We start from the raw sequence: 14,993 nt of genomic DNA, 5'->3' as shown, positions 1-14,993 counted from the left end.
GGGGGGCTCTGGCCGCAGGAGGGGCTGGGCTGGGGCTCCCCCTGCCCCGCTTTGGGTTTAGGGGGGGTGAAAATTAGAAGACAACGTGGTAGGCGGCTCGCTGCAGCACTTGGTTTGTTTTATTGGGGCTCAAATATCTGGCTTAATTTGGAGCTAAGCCTCGTTTTGTTGGAGGATAAATCTGTTGAGAAGGGGTTTAACTGTTGAAATGCTCCCTCTTTCTGGTGCAAATGGGAAGATTGCTTTTCAAAGTGCTTTTTCCTGGGAGCTGTCGCTCCGGCAGAATCCTGTATTTATTTCGGGCAGAATGGCACATTGTTTTATAAATATCTTTTCTGTAGTTTCAACAGAGCTGCTGGTTGTTGTGTTTCTTATATAATGCTACCGGAGATCTGTCTGACTGTCTTTTCGTTTGCTTTACTGTTCTCTCCCATTATCGTTCAGATTTTCCTGCGTAAAGTAAAAGCCCCGGGGGAATAAATCAGTGGTGCTTATTTAAACAGACCGCAACTTGAAGGAAATACTTGCATTTTTGGGGGAATATCCTTGGAATAGCGTTCCCAACGTGGGTTGAAGACACTGATAAGTAATTTTTTTGAGCGACTGCTTTTTCCACGTCGGCTCTCAGAGCTCATTTTGAGCCTTTGATGTCAGGTGAGGTAGGTTCCTCTGCTTCGCCTGCTTTGGTGAACTGTCTAAAAACGCTGTTCCTCTCTCCCTGCCTTCTCCCTCTTTCAGATGTGCCCTACTTTGGATATTCCTGCATTGAATGTCTGAGGAGCTCCAGCCGATCCTGAGCCATGTCGCAGATGTTGCACATAGAGATTCCCAACTTCGGGAACACCGTTCTGGGCTGCCTGAACGAGCAGCGGCTGCTGGGGCTGTACTGCGATGTCTCCATCGTGGTGAAGGGCCAGGCCTTCAAGGCTCACCGGGCGGTGCTGGCCGCCAGCAGCCTCTACTTCCGAGACTTGTTCAGTGGGAACAGCAAAAACGCCTTTGAGCTGCCGGGTACCGTCCCCCCCGCCTGCTTCCAGCAGATCCTCTCCTTCTGCTACACCGGGAAGCTGACCATGGCCGCGAGCGAGCAGCTGGTGGTGATGTACACGGCGGGCTTCCTGCAGATCCAGCACATCGTGGAGAAAGGCACGGACTTGATGTTCAAGGTCAGCTCGCCCCACTGTGACTCTCAGACCACCATGATCGAAGACCCCAGCTCGGAGCCGCAGAGCCCCTGCAACCAGCTGCAGTCGGCCTCGGCGCCCTACGTCATGTCCCCCTCCATGCCCATCCCGCTCCTCACGCGCGTCAAACACGAGAACATGGAGCTGCAGGCGGCCGCCCTGCCCGGCGGGCCTGGGAAAAGGCCCCTGGAACCCGGCGCCCGGGACGGGGCCGGAGGCGGCGGCGCCAACGCGGGGCCCCTGAAGCTCTCCCGCGTGTCCTACTACGGGATGCCCAACCTGGCCACCCTCATCCCCAACGTGCAGCAGGTGCAGTACTCACAGGGGGAGCGGACGAGCCCCGGCGCCAGCAGCATTCCCACCACCGACAGCCCCACCTCCTACCACAACGAGGAGGACGAGGAGGACGACGAGGCCTACGACACCATGGTGGAGGAGCAGTACGGGCAGATGTACATCAAGTCCTCGGGAGGCTACTCTGGTAATGGGGGTCTCTGTCCTTGGGTTTTCTGCTCCCCTGCAGGGGTTGCTTGGGCCTTGTCTGGCCGCCACGGGTCGGTTTGGGTTGTTCCTCGGGCTTTTGTCTTTGAAGGGCTTCGTTTGTTGGTTTTTGTGGCGCGGCGCAGGAGGCGACGCACGTGGGGGGCTTGGTGCTGGTGTCCGGGTGTGGCATGGGCAGGTCCTCCCATGCCATCGCTCCTGGGTTGTGTCCCCAACTGGGAGGCCCTTTAAATGAGTGGCTGCATCGTCCACCACGGTCACATCATCCACCACGGTCAGCTCAGCCCTTCACTTTTTGGCTGAGCCTGCCAACAGGGAGCCTGGTGGTTGCATGAGCCCTGTGCTGGTGACACCTGTCCCAAGGTGAGGATCGAGTTCTCCTGCCATGGGTCATCGGAGAGGGGTGGTCATCCACGGGAAAGGAAGCATCAGTTCTTGGTGGCCCAGTGAAGGCTGGGTGGTTATTTTGGGAATTAGTCTTCAGCGAGGTGCCGGGCACGGTCCCCCTGTCCTGGCGTTTTAGAATAAGATTTTTTTTTTTAAATGGTAAATGTATAAGGAAGAAAAACATCAACTAAATCATTTTAATAGGGGTTAATTAGGAATATCTTCACAAAGAAGAAAAGGAGGACTTTCCTCCCCACTGCCTGAAGTGCCCCCCTCTCCTTTGCCAGCCTTGCCCCACACATTGCTGTCAGAAAGGGAAAAGCAGTTTGGGGGAGCTTACTGTTTTTTTATTTCAGCATTAGAAACAGAACTAAGTAGAATCCCTCTCTTGCCCTTCCAAGATCCATAAGGGATGGTAGTGTGAAGCCCTGGGTGGGCCTGAAGCAAGAGGAGGTGGCTTCATTTTGGTGTTGCTCATCCTGGAGCTCCTGCTCAGCCCTGAAGTGGGCAGAGGGGCACGAGAGGCCCCTTCCCTCTCACTTCCTTGGACACACACCCCCTTTCCCGGGCACCTTAGAGGGCTCAGACCCTCTTGAGGATCAGGGGCAGGTACAGAGCCAGGGAGTCAGGACCAGAGGAGGAGATGCCCACGGGGCTCTGGCGTGTCTGCATCCCACGTGGAAGCAGCTCACAGCATCCCTCCTGGACGAGGCTGGCAGCATCCCACATGGAAGCTCAGCCCTGCAGTGCCCTCCCTGTCAGAGCTGCAGGTGTTTGTGGCAGCAGCTTTGATCCAGGGGTGCTCCCTGGGGAGGGACATCTTCCTGCTGGCTCTGGCCGCACACGGCATTCGCTCGCCTGGAGCCGCCTTCCCTGCTCTGGATCCTGGAATTGCTGGGCTGATGTTGCAAATATTTAGCTCTGGTTTGTTGCTGAGCTGGTGTTGATCAGCTTTCCTCAAAGTGGTTTGATTTTAGTCTTAACCAAGGAAGAAGATTTGGCAAATAGGACAATTTCTGTTACCCCAAGCCAGGCTTCCCTAGTACTGGGAACAGGCTCAGCCTGACACCCTGTGCCATCCCATCCCATCCCAAGGAGCAGGAGCTCAGCATCCCCTTGGCATGTCCCTCTGCCAGACAGTGAGCAGATAAGCAATATTTTCCAAGTTTTTTTTCCAAGCCGTGTGAAAAAGAGGGAAAGCCGTGCAGGTAGCAGGGTTACTATTTCAATATGAGAAATATTTGCTGAGAAAAGTGGACCAGCAGCTGTGGAAAATGAGCCTCAAAAGCCTGAGTGCCCTCCCAGCTGTGCTTCAGGTCCCAGTGGTTGGGATGGGATGGGAGAGGAGCAGGATCAGGGATGGTGACAAGGTCGGGGTCTCCTCCACAGCTGCTGTTAGAGGCAGATTTAACAGAACTTGGGCTGTTTCCGCACACACTTGTTTTGATTTTATATTGCTTTGCTCTTCCCTGCTGTAGAGCCTGTGGTGAGTAATGTGGGTTTGCCTTCAGTGCTGGACTCACACATTATTCCTCGGAGCAGTGGGATTATGCCCTTGGACACGGCGTTTTGCATCCCTGTCACGGGGCCAGTTCATGCAGAAACAGAACAAAATCAACTCAGAAGGCGAGGGCAGGACCAGCAGCTCTGAGGGTGTCCCTAATCCTTGCGGGGCAGGAGTCATCCCAGTTGGAAAAGTGAAAATCCGAGCAGCTTTCTCGGGTGTCACTGGAGATGCTGCAGCTCGTGCTGGAGCCTGGGCATCCCACAGCCAAGTTTTCCTGCTTGTTTTCTGTAGGGAGAAGACTCAAACCACGTCATGATGCCGAGGCAGGGAGGAGACAGGTTGTAAAGCTCCAATATCCCACATTTCTGCTCAAATTCCTCTTCCTCACCAGCACATTTCAGGGGAGTTTCCTGTTTTAAATGAGCCAGCTATAGTATTCAGGCTTCCTGGAAAAGAGGGCACACAAGAAAGAGATTACAAAAAAATAAAACCTAAGCTATTCCATTATGGTTTGGACTTGCACAGCTAACTGTGTTTTAATTACTCGGGATAAACTGTACCCTCAAAAGGTGCGGAATAATAAACCCGTGAGATGGAAGAGAGAAGGCAGCTAATCCTGCTCCTGGCATGTCGATCCCGACAGCCTCACAAAGGCCTGGGGGAGGGGGGAGCCCTGTAAAATAGGGATTGCCAAGGTTTCCAAGAGCCCTGTTTGTGAAAACAAAAACAAAGCCAAAGAGGAGCAGAGCAGATGAAGCCCTGAATTTCAGAGAGGGTTGGTTGCAATGGGGTTTTTTTCCTCCTTTTTCTCTGCTTTTTCGTTCTCCAGCTGAAGTGTTGACTGAGCTCATGCTGGTGAGCTTGTGGTGGGACACTGGTGGCTGGTGCTTTTCGCTTGCCTTGAACATCACCCACACCCGTGCTGGGGTCATCAATCCTCTTCTTGCCCCAAGACTAGGGGGTTTTTATTTATTTTTCTTCACCTCTTTTTGTAGTCAGAACCATTCTGAGTCTCCAAAGCTGGATCAGAGGCACATCTCCAAATCATACAATCATTTAGGTTGGGAAAAGTCTCCAAGATCATCAAGTCCAACCTTTGACCAAACACCACCTTGTCAACTAGGTCAGAGCACTGAGTGCCATGTGCAGTTGTTTCTTGAACACTTTCACCATGGTGACTCCACCATGTCCTTGGGCAGCCTGTTTCAATGCTTGGCTACTCTTTCCATGGAGAAATTATTCCTAATGTCCATCCTGAACCTCCCCTGCTGCAACCTGAGGCCATTTCCTCTTGTCCTGTCGCTTGTTATGTGGGAGAAGAGGCTGATCCCACTTTGCTCCAACCTCCTTCCAGGTAGTTGGGGTCAGAGAAACAAGGAGCAGATCATCACCTTGGCCAAGGGTTGGGTGGTAGAAGAGGGAGTGAGGGGTTCAGTGATGTCCCTCCTGCAGTGGTGACTCTGGTGTGAGGGACCAGCACAAGTGTTGGACCTGCAAAAGGAGAAGCAGATGAACGAAAGGACAAGCCCAGGCTTAAACACAGGCCGATGGGAGGGTCAGGCTTAGGTGCTGGTAGACAGGGTGGCAGCTTGCAGAGGGATGTGGGAGAAGGTGGCTCAGCTCCCACTGTCCTCTGGCCACGCTCAGTGGCCCCAGTGGTGTCACCATCCTGGTGGCAGGACGGGAGCACTGCGGTAAAATGGCTCCTCGTTCCATAAGTAGGTCTGGCTGTGGAGAACATGCGGGCCTTGAGGACACGAGCGAGACTTAATGAGGTTTCCAGCATCTGATCTGAGGAATGCACAACTCCAGAAAATATTAAACAAAAGCAAAGTATTTTTATCCCTGTTAATTACAGCGTCGTGGGCCTGAGCTGAAGTGGGTTTGAGCAGGACTTGCAGATGCTCGGCGTTTTTCTGCACTGAGCCACGTTGTTGTCAGTCAGCTCCAAGCTCAGCAGATGCAGTTAATTTAATTTTGACAGGCACAAGTGAAGTTGTGTGAGGGTCCGTCCTCCTCCCCTGCTCCTGCTGCACCGGTTTGCAGGGGAGAGGAAAAATCTTTATGCAGCAAATGGCTGGAATGTAAAGGCTGGACTTGAAAGTTATGAAATCCTGAACTGACAAGAGCACACTTCATTAAAAATTCATCTAAAATAGCCATTATAGAATAGTTGTGGTAATTAGCTGAGAGAATAGTTTTCTCTCCTGGCCTCTGATTCCTGACAGTAAGGAAAGAGGGCAGGGAACAGCCCAGAATCCAAAATGATGCAGCCCGTGCAGATCCCGACCCGAGCCTGGGCACGAGGCGCTGCAGCGACGTAAATCACGGCTGTGCTGCTGGATAATTGCAGCCTGATGGAGGAGCTGGTTCCAACTGCAGGAATGTGACCTGATCCTGCAAGGTCCCACTTGTCCCTGCCCGCCCTGCAGTGGCCGGTCTGCCCCTGGGGAGGGGATGCTCGGCAGTTATTTAGGAAATAACTCGTGGTTATTTAGGAAATAAAACAGTCAAGGGATGCCCTGGTTATCCACCAGCTCACTTTGGAATTTTGCTGCAGGATTCAAACATCCCAACTGCTGGAAGCTACTCTGTGTGGCTTTAGCTGATGAGGTGCTGATTGGACTGGATGATTTTGGAGGTCTTTTCCAAAATGACTCTGTGATTCTCTGTGCTGACGGGAGCCGGGCAATGCCGGCATCTCCCATCCCGACTCCAGGACTGGTGGTGCTGCTCAGGAGAAAGGCTGAGCCCCACACTGGGGGCTCACAGCCTCTGGCCTTTTTTGGCATTAAACTTCCAGTCCCATTTTCCTCCCTGTAAAACACAGATGTTTAATTTTAGGCTGGCAGATGTTTCACTCCTGGCTGAGATCTGAGGCGAAGGCAAGATAGGGGTATTTATAAACCAGTAATATTTTTCCTATACTAATTCCAGATTACCTCCCTGTATAAATAGGTCACAAATCAAATCTCTGCATTCCAGTAGGTTGTTGTAAATGTGCTGTTTGGACAATGTAAACTCTCCCCGTTGGGACTCTGTGATGGATCTGTCCTGTGGTGTCTGTGTGTGTCCTCTGGTACAGGTTTACATATGCAGCAGATGCTGGTGATGCCGTGGCAGGGATGCTATTTTTGGGGTAGTCAGCCAGTGGAAAATAGGCTGATGGGATAGAAATGTTGGTGAAATGGTGCTGTTTGAAAAGCGACTTCTTGCCATGTAGGGAACAGGGGAGAATCATCCAAGTGTTGCATCCGTAGTGACTGGTGGTGCAGCAAGTGGAGGTGGTTTCTCAGACCTTTTCTTCAGGGCTTGAGACTTGTGGTTTCATGTTGGGACTGTCCAAGCATTAACTTTTGGGTGAGGCTCCATCACTCTGCTCTTTCTGTATCTCCAAATTCCATTCCTAAGTGATAAATTGTTGTTTTGTGCCCACGGGAATGTCTTGAAGTTTATGTGGAGTTTGGGGAACCCAAACTGGTGGGAATTGGGGGTTCATGAATAATTTTGAAGCCCTGGTGTTTGGACTGTCAGGAACTAAGGGGATAAGTGAGTGCTGCTGCCAGGTGTGTGTCCAGCCATTCCCAGTGATGCCAGACCCCCGAGCAGCTTGTCCATCGCTGGTGAGGGTCAGTGTGGACTCAGCATCTCTGGTCCCAAATACCTCAGGTGGGATGTGCAGCCATCCTGGTGTCCCCAAACCCTCGTGACCTCAGCACAAAGGTGGTGTAAGGGACTGCTGAACAGGACAATGTGTTCTAGGGACAGGGTGGACATGTGCCCCAGCATCATGCAAAGCCTGGAGCATGGACCACTGAGTTAGCCTGAGGCTGTTTCTTCGGCCAAAAAAACCCAGAAAAATGGATATTTCCCATTCTGGACCACCTGTTGCAGCTGCAGCATCCATATAAGTTTGGGATGAAAGGATATATCCGAATAAATAAAATATTCCAGTGTTTGGCTGGCAACTCTCGTGGCTTCCTCCGTAATGATTTCCTGCCCCTCTCTGCTGGCTGGGAGCTCCTTTCTTGGTCAGGAACAAAACTGTATCAAACAATACTTCCCATTGTTTGTCCTTTCATTCAAAGGGAAGGAGCCGCTGCCCTCTGAAGATACAGATTAATTAGAAGCAAATACTATCCTGTTCTCTGGAGCATAAAGGCCAAACAGACTGGCTTTCTTTGGAAACAGGGACCAGAGTGGCTCTTGTGTCCTGCTCCTTTACATAACTGATTGCTATCTGCTCCATGGAGGTGGCACTGAAAGCCCAAAATCTCTGACAGTTTTTGTTTGGTGTCGTTGAATTCGTGCTAAAGCCTGAATGGAAACAAAGCCCCCAAAGTGATTCAGGGCCGTGTTTAATAAGAGATTTATAGACAGCGAGTCAGCAGGGCAGATGTAACCAAAATCCAGGGGCGGGTTGAGTTACAGTTGGTCTTTTTAGCTGCATTTTGGGTTGTTTTAAGAAGTATTTGATTTCACAGGAAGAAACAGAAACTTCTCCGTGGCTCCTTGTGTAGGAAGTGAAATATTATCAAAAGCCAAGCTCTTCCAGGCGGGATTGTCTTCCTGAAAAGCTGCTTTTCTTTCAGGCAGCGGGTTTGACACCAAATCTGGGTTTTTTCCAGGAAGGTAGAATGAATATAGTGTTTGTCCTGATCTTTCTCTTCCCTGCCTCATTATTGCTACTCTCTTTGACCCCAAAATTTGGGGGTTTATTGGATGTTTGCCTATGGAGGGTGGCAGAGCAGTTAGGTTTGTCCTTGTCCACTGGAGCTGTTTGCACTTGGATGTTGTAGGTGTTTAATTTCTTCAGTGACACCAGTCTTGAGGAAGACACTTGATGGAAAAGGGAGAAGGTTCAAGGCTGAGTTCTCTTCTTCCCATCACAGGCTGCAAGGCCCTTCTGCTCTGAACTCTGTCTCGTTTGGTTTAAAGTAAAAATGAAATATTAAAAGTGCAATTTTACACAACCCAGGCAGAGAGCTGTGCTCAGGAGGGGCGTGTATAGGTTATATATACAACTCAAAGGGGTTATGTATATAATTTTACCTTTTAATTCAGCCTGTGTGTGACCTGCAGAGGACTCTGATGGGAGCCAAAAACCCCCGGAAGGACAGCAGAGCAGGACTTCCCTGGGTGCTGGTTCCTCCATACCCACCACCCCTCTCCTTTTGGTTTGTTTAATCTGGAAAATAATAGTATTTCATTGGATATACTCTGCTTATCACTCCTTGAAAGCCTCAAAATCTCAGGTCTTTGAGATTCTCCCTTGATGTGAGCAGAAGTTGACCCCCATCTCCAGTGGGATCTTGGATCTGGACACTTGGGAATGCTGCTAAAAGGGGATTGTCACAACTGGGGAGAATTCTGTCAGTGGGGCTGTGATGGAGAGAGAAGTTTGGTTTAAAAACATCCTGTGGGTTCTTCTGCCGCTGTTTGGTCCTTAATCTCTGAAGGATGAGGAGGGGGCATCCTCCTGGTGTTTGGAGTTTTTAGGGAAGGAAGGAGCCCTGAGGGTGGGATGCTCCCAGCCCTGTGCCTGCGATAGGATGCCACGGCACAGCCCGGCGTGCCGGGCATGTCCTACTTAGAACAGTGCTCCCATTGTCCCAGAGCCATCACCCCCTGGTTACTGCAGCAACAACTCTGCAAAACTTGTTATTTTATCTGGAGAGAGGAAAAGTGGCCCCCAGAACTCCGCAATAATCACAGGAAAAGACACCTCTGGAGCAGGAGACATTTTGAGTTCAGAAACACTCCTTTCTGCGGGTTTTTGCTTCTCTCTGTGTTCACAGATATTGAAGCACAGGGCTGAGTTTGATTTTGTACTTGGCATTTGACACATTATCAAACAGTTTGGGGGAAAAAAAGGGGGGTCATTGTAAAGCTGGGCTGCAATTCAGCACTGTAGCTGCTCTCACCACACCCTGGAGTTGATGTACACCTGTTTTGCTGTCAAAAGTTATCATTTTAAGCAATCCTGTGGCCTTGGACTGTAAATGTGATTTAGAAACAAATCTGTGCATCCACAAGTCCCAGACTTGGTAGTGCTGGTAAGACTGCTCAGTACTTCCAGTTTTTCCATGTAATTGGTTGCTACTGGGCAGTGGAGGGCTCTGGGGATGGTACATTGGGGCAAGCTGGGAAGATCTGGTGGTTTTGGTTTTGGAGCCACATCTCACTAACATTTTTTGGCTTTTGGTTGGGGTTTTTCTTCTTGCTAAGAGGAGATGTTGGCCTGGAGAAGGCAGAGGAAGAGAAGGTGCTTTGGAGGGTGAGCCGGAGGTGCCGTCCTTGGGAGAGGCTGGGGTGACCTTTCTGAGGGCAGACAGTGTCTGCAGGGCCTGGGCTGTAACTTCAGCAGGAAAAAAACCATCAAGAGAAGTAGTTATGGTACTGATGCAGATGTTTATCAATTTACTGCCTGTTTTAGAACCCTCTGGTGAAGTAACCTGCCGTTCTTCTGGGAGCGCTTGGGAAGCAGCTCCGTGTGCTGCGCTGGCAGAGCGATGCCAGCTGTACAGAGATGCCCATTTTCATAAATGATTAACTCAGGAGAAGTTAAAGCATAATTAGTTTCTAAGAATCCCTCTTGCAGAACGTGAAGCTGCTGTGGTGGATGGTGGGGGCAGACCAGGGGATTTTCCTGTGCTTTCAGGTGGCACCTGCCCTGCGGCCGAGCGAGCGCTCGTACATCTGGAGGGAGGAATATTTCCAACTGCTCCGTGGAAAAGTCGAAGCCTGACCTTCTGGTAGTGCTGTGCCTGCATAATAAGTTATTTTAACGGTTTTCCCTTTTAATTCTTAAGTTGCTCAAGAGAAGCCAGAGCAGATCCCGCTGGAGAACCGCTCCTGTGTCCTCATCCGACGGGATCTTGTTGCTCTCCCGGCCAGTCTCATCAGTCAGATCGGATACCGCTGCCACCCAAAACTCTACTCAGAGGGAGATCCTGGAGAAAAACTTGAGCTCGTTGCTGGTAAGGAGGGGTGACTTTTCCTTGCTTGGGAATACCTGGGAATCGCTGATGTTTTCCTTCTGGAACTGTGTTCTCCATCTCGCTGGAGTCGTGCGTCTTGCTGTGCCCTTGCCGTGTCTTTCTGGAAATTATTCATCACCAATCATCTTTTAAAAAGTTCTGAGTTTCCTTTAATTTGCTGATAGAAAAATGTGTCATTAACAGGATTTATTCAATTGAATTAATTTAGCATTTTAATTGAATTCTGCAGCTTGTGTTCTCCCCGCTCGGTGTGAGCTGCAGCGCCAGCGTGTTTTCATTTAGATGCTCAGATCTAAAAACCCAACAGACCCCCCCTCCAAAAAAAAAATTATCACATTATAAGATTTACAAAGCAGAGGAGATAAAATTTGTGTCAGTGAGCAAGCTTTGAAAAACCTGTACAAGTTTCTTTCAAAATTTACTAAAAAGCCAAACGCTGCAGCAGGAAGGAAGAGAAGGAATTGAGTTTGGTCCTTTCTTCTATCTTTATTTTCACTTTGGGGGGAATTTACAATATTGGGAGAATTTGCTGCTTCTCTGTAAAGGATTTATGGCCAGTGTGAGGTGGAAGTTGTTTAGCTTTTGATGACACTGGTGGTGTAGAGCTGATATAATACCTGTAAAGCCCTTGGTACAAAAAGGGCATGTGGCTGCACAATCCATCCAAATCAGTTGTTCTTCCTTTCTGGTCATTTATCTCTTGGTGAGTAGCATGATTTTATTTTCAGTCTGTAGAAGGAATCAGGATTTCAGGGGATGCCCAGAAAGGTTTCCAACTGATGGAGGATGGGACTTTGATGGAAGGCAAAGCACAGTGTACAACCACAAGTATTTCTTTTGTATCTGGAATATTCATTTTGTACCCATTTACATTTTCTGTGAGACTTCTTAAAACCATCAAGTGGTGCAGGTTATTTTCACAGTGAGAGCTGCAAATTGGCTTGAGGCAGCTCTGCTTGATTTACATTTTTCAATCTGGAAAAAAAAGCAGATTAATATCAGTAACCGATAGTGGCTGCCTCGGTTATTTATCATTTATTAAAGTGAAGTTCCCCTCGGTGGTGTCTGGTGTTCACTGTGATGCCTTATCTCTTCAAAGACAAAATAAAGCCAGCTAATTCCTGTCTCAAACCTGGGGAGACCTGGAGGGGGGGGCTTGGTCCTGCTGGGAAAGTTTTCCTCAACTCTCCATTGGGAGCGTTTTCCTTTTGTCTCTCATTTTTTGTGCCAGGGTTGATTCTGCAAACTTGAGCAGCAATCTCTGAGAGGGTCTTCAACAAGGCTTGCAGTCATCCCAACCCAGCTGAGGGACAGAGGCTGTGCCTGGAAGGGAGTGTGTGGAAGATAAATAGGGAACACATACATGGAATGAGTTGGAAGGGACCCTTAAGGGTCATTGAGTCCAACTCCCTGTTGTTCACAGGACTAGGAAAATTCAAACTAAAACTACTAAAACTAAGACTACTAAAACTCCAAAAACTCATTACATGGAAGAGAATACATGGATGATGAGGCTGAGAAGTGGGATGGCTCAGAGATCCAGGGGGATGCTGGATCCTGGGACAGGATTGGTGGCCCATGTGTGGCAGGGAAGGTGCAGAGGGTCAGGCTCAGGCTCTGCAGCTCTGGTTTCATCCAGGAGGTCAGGAACAGTCATCTTTCCTGGAAATGCAGGAGGTGATTTTATTTCTCTGGTAGATGTTTCTATATCTTGAGAACAGAGTGTGTTCTAGATCCGGATATGACCCATTATTTAATCTTAATTAAAAGCAAATACCAAAACCCTCTCACGTAGCAGAATGCTGGAAAAAAAAATCGAATAACATCTCCCTGGAAGCCAATGCTGAGGCAGGAGTGGTTTGTCTGTGTGCAAAGTAAAAGGGTTTGGTTCAAAACCTGCTGTAAAGCTCTGCCAGACCCCTGGACATGTCCAGCTGCTTTGCAGGGGCTCCTTTTTCTTCCTGAAAACATCCTTAAAGGCAGCATGTTCAAAGTCAGCCATTCCTGTGCATTTGCAGGAAAATTCCCTGCTCACCAGAGGTATCAAGAGGTGATGGGCTGGGCTTTTGGAAAGGGTTAGATCTGCAACCAAGTACCTTTTCTGTGCTAGGTGGGTTTTTTCTTTCATTTCTAGCTACAGTCTTTCACTGGAAAAAAGAAAAGGTCAGATGGATTGGGGTTTTCTCCCTTCAGAGAGAATAAATAATCTGATCTGTACATATAAAATCACAGCATAAAGCCCCGCACTGTGTGTGTTGGTGAGAAAATAAGAGTCCTTTCATTTGAATTTCCATGGACTTCCTTTCTGTACAGATAAAATTAGGAGCTGGGACTTGCCAAGGCCCCAAGGCACCATGATAACAGTCCCTGCTGGGCTTTTCCACAAATCCTGTCGTCCTCGTTGGGCTTCCACAGGAGCGCGTGAGGAACGTTCTCCCACTGTGTCGGGCCTGAGCGGTGCAGGAGGAGCTGTTGGTGGCTCTGTGAGCGTGGCAGGGCTTTAATTTCAGGTTCTCCCTCTCCACCCTTCCAGGCTCAGGCGTTTACATCACCCGGGGGCAGCTGATGAATTGCCACTTATGTGCCGGTGTCAAACACAAGGTCCTCCTGAGGCGTCTCCTGGCCACCTTCTTCGATCGGTACGTCCCCCTGCTCCTTGTGCTCTCCCAGGGGATCTGTTCCAATCATTTCCTGGAGGTTTAACCTTGTGCCATGAGCACTCCATCCTCTGCATGTGCTGCTCTCAGTTCTGTTCTTTTTCCCAGTGATGCTCGAACTCGGTTTTCCGTTTTCCATTTCCACAAGGTTTTCCAAGTCTTTGCCTTAAAGTCACATAATGTGGTGATCCCTCCGTCGGAATCTGAAGGGAGGAGGACAGGGCTGGCCCCTGGAGTCCCCACTCTGAGGATCTTCCTTTGCCTTTCCTGCAGGAACACACTTGCCAACAGCTGCGGAACTGGAATCCGGTCCTCCACGAGCGATCCCAGCAGGAAGCCCTTGGACAGCAGAGTCCTTAATGCAGTCAAATGTAAGGAGAGAGATGTGCTGCTGCCTGGCTGGGACAGCATTCCAAGGGCAGAGCCCAGACCTGAGCAGGGAGGGCCATCTCTGTTGTGTAATAATGGTGAAATTAAGTTATTTTTTAGTTTGCATCATTTTTTGATTGCCTAGAGAAAGCTGTGGTTCCCCCATCCCTGGAAGTGTCCAAGGCCAGGTTGGATGGGGCTTGAAGCAACCTGGGATAGTGGAAAGTGTCCCTGCCCATGGCAGGGGGTGGAACTGGATGATCTTTAAGGTCCCTCCAATCCAAACCATTCTATGAGTCTATAATTTTGGGGGGCTGAAGTTAATTTTTGGTGGGTTTTGGCAGTATCTTCTTATGAAACATAATTGCTACTGGAGTGGTTTGCTCTGTTATAAAGCACTCATTTTGCAGTTAATTAGTTTATTGATAGGTGCTCTAAAAAGGATATTTAAATTGTGGGTTTGGCAACATTGAGAGCTGTTGGTCTTCAGCAATAAATGGGCCCCCAGGAACTAGGGAAGCCCTCAGCTGCTCCAGCCCTGCTGGGTGGGATCTGCTCTCCATCAGCTGCTCTGTTAGTTTTAGTCTATTTCCTTTAATATATTTGTAAACTTATTTTTTTTTAAATATACATAAAATGGGAGCCCTGCTGCAAGTAATTGGAGGTACTGGGGAGTGAGGAGCTGGGTATTGTAGGAAACTCTGAGGGGTGCAGAAAGCCCGTTATATGCAGTGGAAATCAACGTGTTCTCTCACCCTGGATTCTGAGAGTAAGTCTTTACCTAAATATTACTGTGCTGGAATATGAAACTCTAAGCAGTTTTTTAAATTTTTTTATAAGATTTGTAAGATAAATCTTTCCCCTCCCTAATTGTTGCTGTGCTGCTGAACTCCGGGGACCTTCCAGCCACCCTGGGAGATCTGTGGCACGCGGAGAAAAGGGATAGGATGGCAGATGTTCAATAATGTGATTGAATGTGGTGCAGTCAACTCCCTGTTAGCAGCTTCACCCTGGACAGTCCCAGGTCTGCACCTTCCAGCTGTGGTCCTTCCTGAGGCTGGAAAGGTTTCTGGATGTGTCCTGTGGCAGGTTTCAGGATGGCTTCTCCCTTCCTGGGTTTCACCCTGTGCACAAGTTTTAGTTGATAATTATTCACCCTGGCAGTTCCTTGGATGTTGCTCCATAACATCAGGTGCTTGGCTCCTGTGGAGGAGCACGGTGAGGGGTTGTAGGGTTCTGCAGCTCCCAGCTCCTGCTGGATCCCAGTGAATGTGCCAGTGGAGTTGGAGCAGCTGTGCTGGATGGGCTGCTGGTCCGTGCAGGGGACAGGCAGAGGACAATCCTTTGTGCAGCCCCCTCAGCTCCCACATTTCCCAGGCTCCCTGCT

At 49.4% G+C, this 14,993-nt stretch overlaps 1 protein-coding gene across 5 annotated transcripts in view; it reads left to right on the top strand.

Annotated features, from left to right (window-relative positions):
* The window catches only part of NACC2 (NACC family member 2), a 52,604-nt gene that overhangs the window by 36,569 nt on the left and 1,042 nt on the right, over nt 1–14,993 (top strand). For all 5 annotated transcript variants that reach the window (XM_027650258.1, XM_027650260.1, XM_027650259.1 and 2 more), the window contains exons 2-5: nt 739–1,665; nt 10,392–10,559; nt 13,114–13,219; nt 13,511–13,608. In XM_027650258.1, coding sequence (XP_027506059.1) covers nt 801–1,665; nt 10,392–10,559; nt 13,114–13,219; nt 13,511–13,608 — 1,237 coding nt within the window. In that variant the 5' untranslated portion in view covers nt 739–800. The remainder of the gene's footprint in view (nt 1–738; nt 1,666–10,391; nt 10,560–13,113; nt 13,220–13,510; nt 13,609–14,993) is intronic.

This window comes from Corapipo altera, unplaced genomic scaffold (genome assembly GCF_003945725.1).
Source record: "Corapipo altera isolate COAL_440 unplaced genomic scaffold, ASM394572v1 268, whole genome shotgun sequence".
Classification (NCBI taxonomy): domain Eukaryota; kingdom Metazoa; phylum Chordata; class Aves; order Passeriformes; family Pipridae; genus Corapipo; species Corapipo altera.
This window is presented reverse-complemented; position numbering and strand designations above follow the sequence as displayed.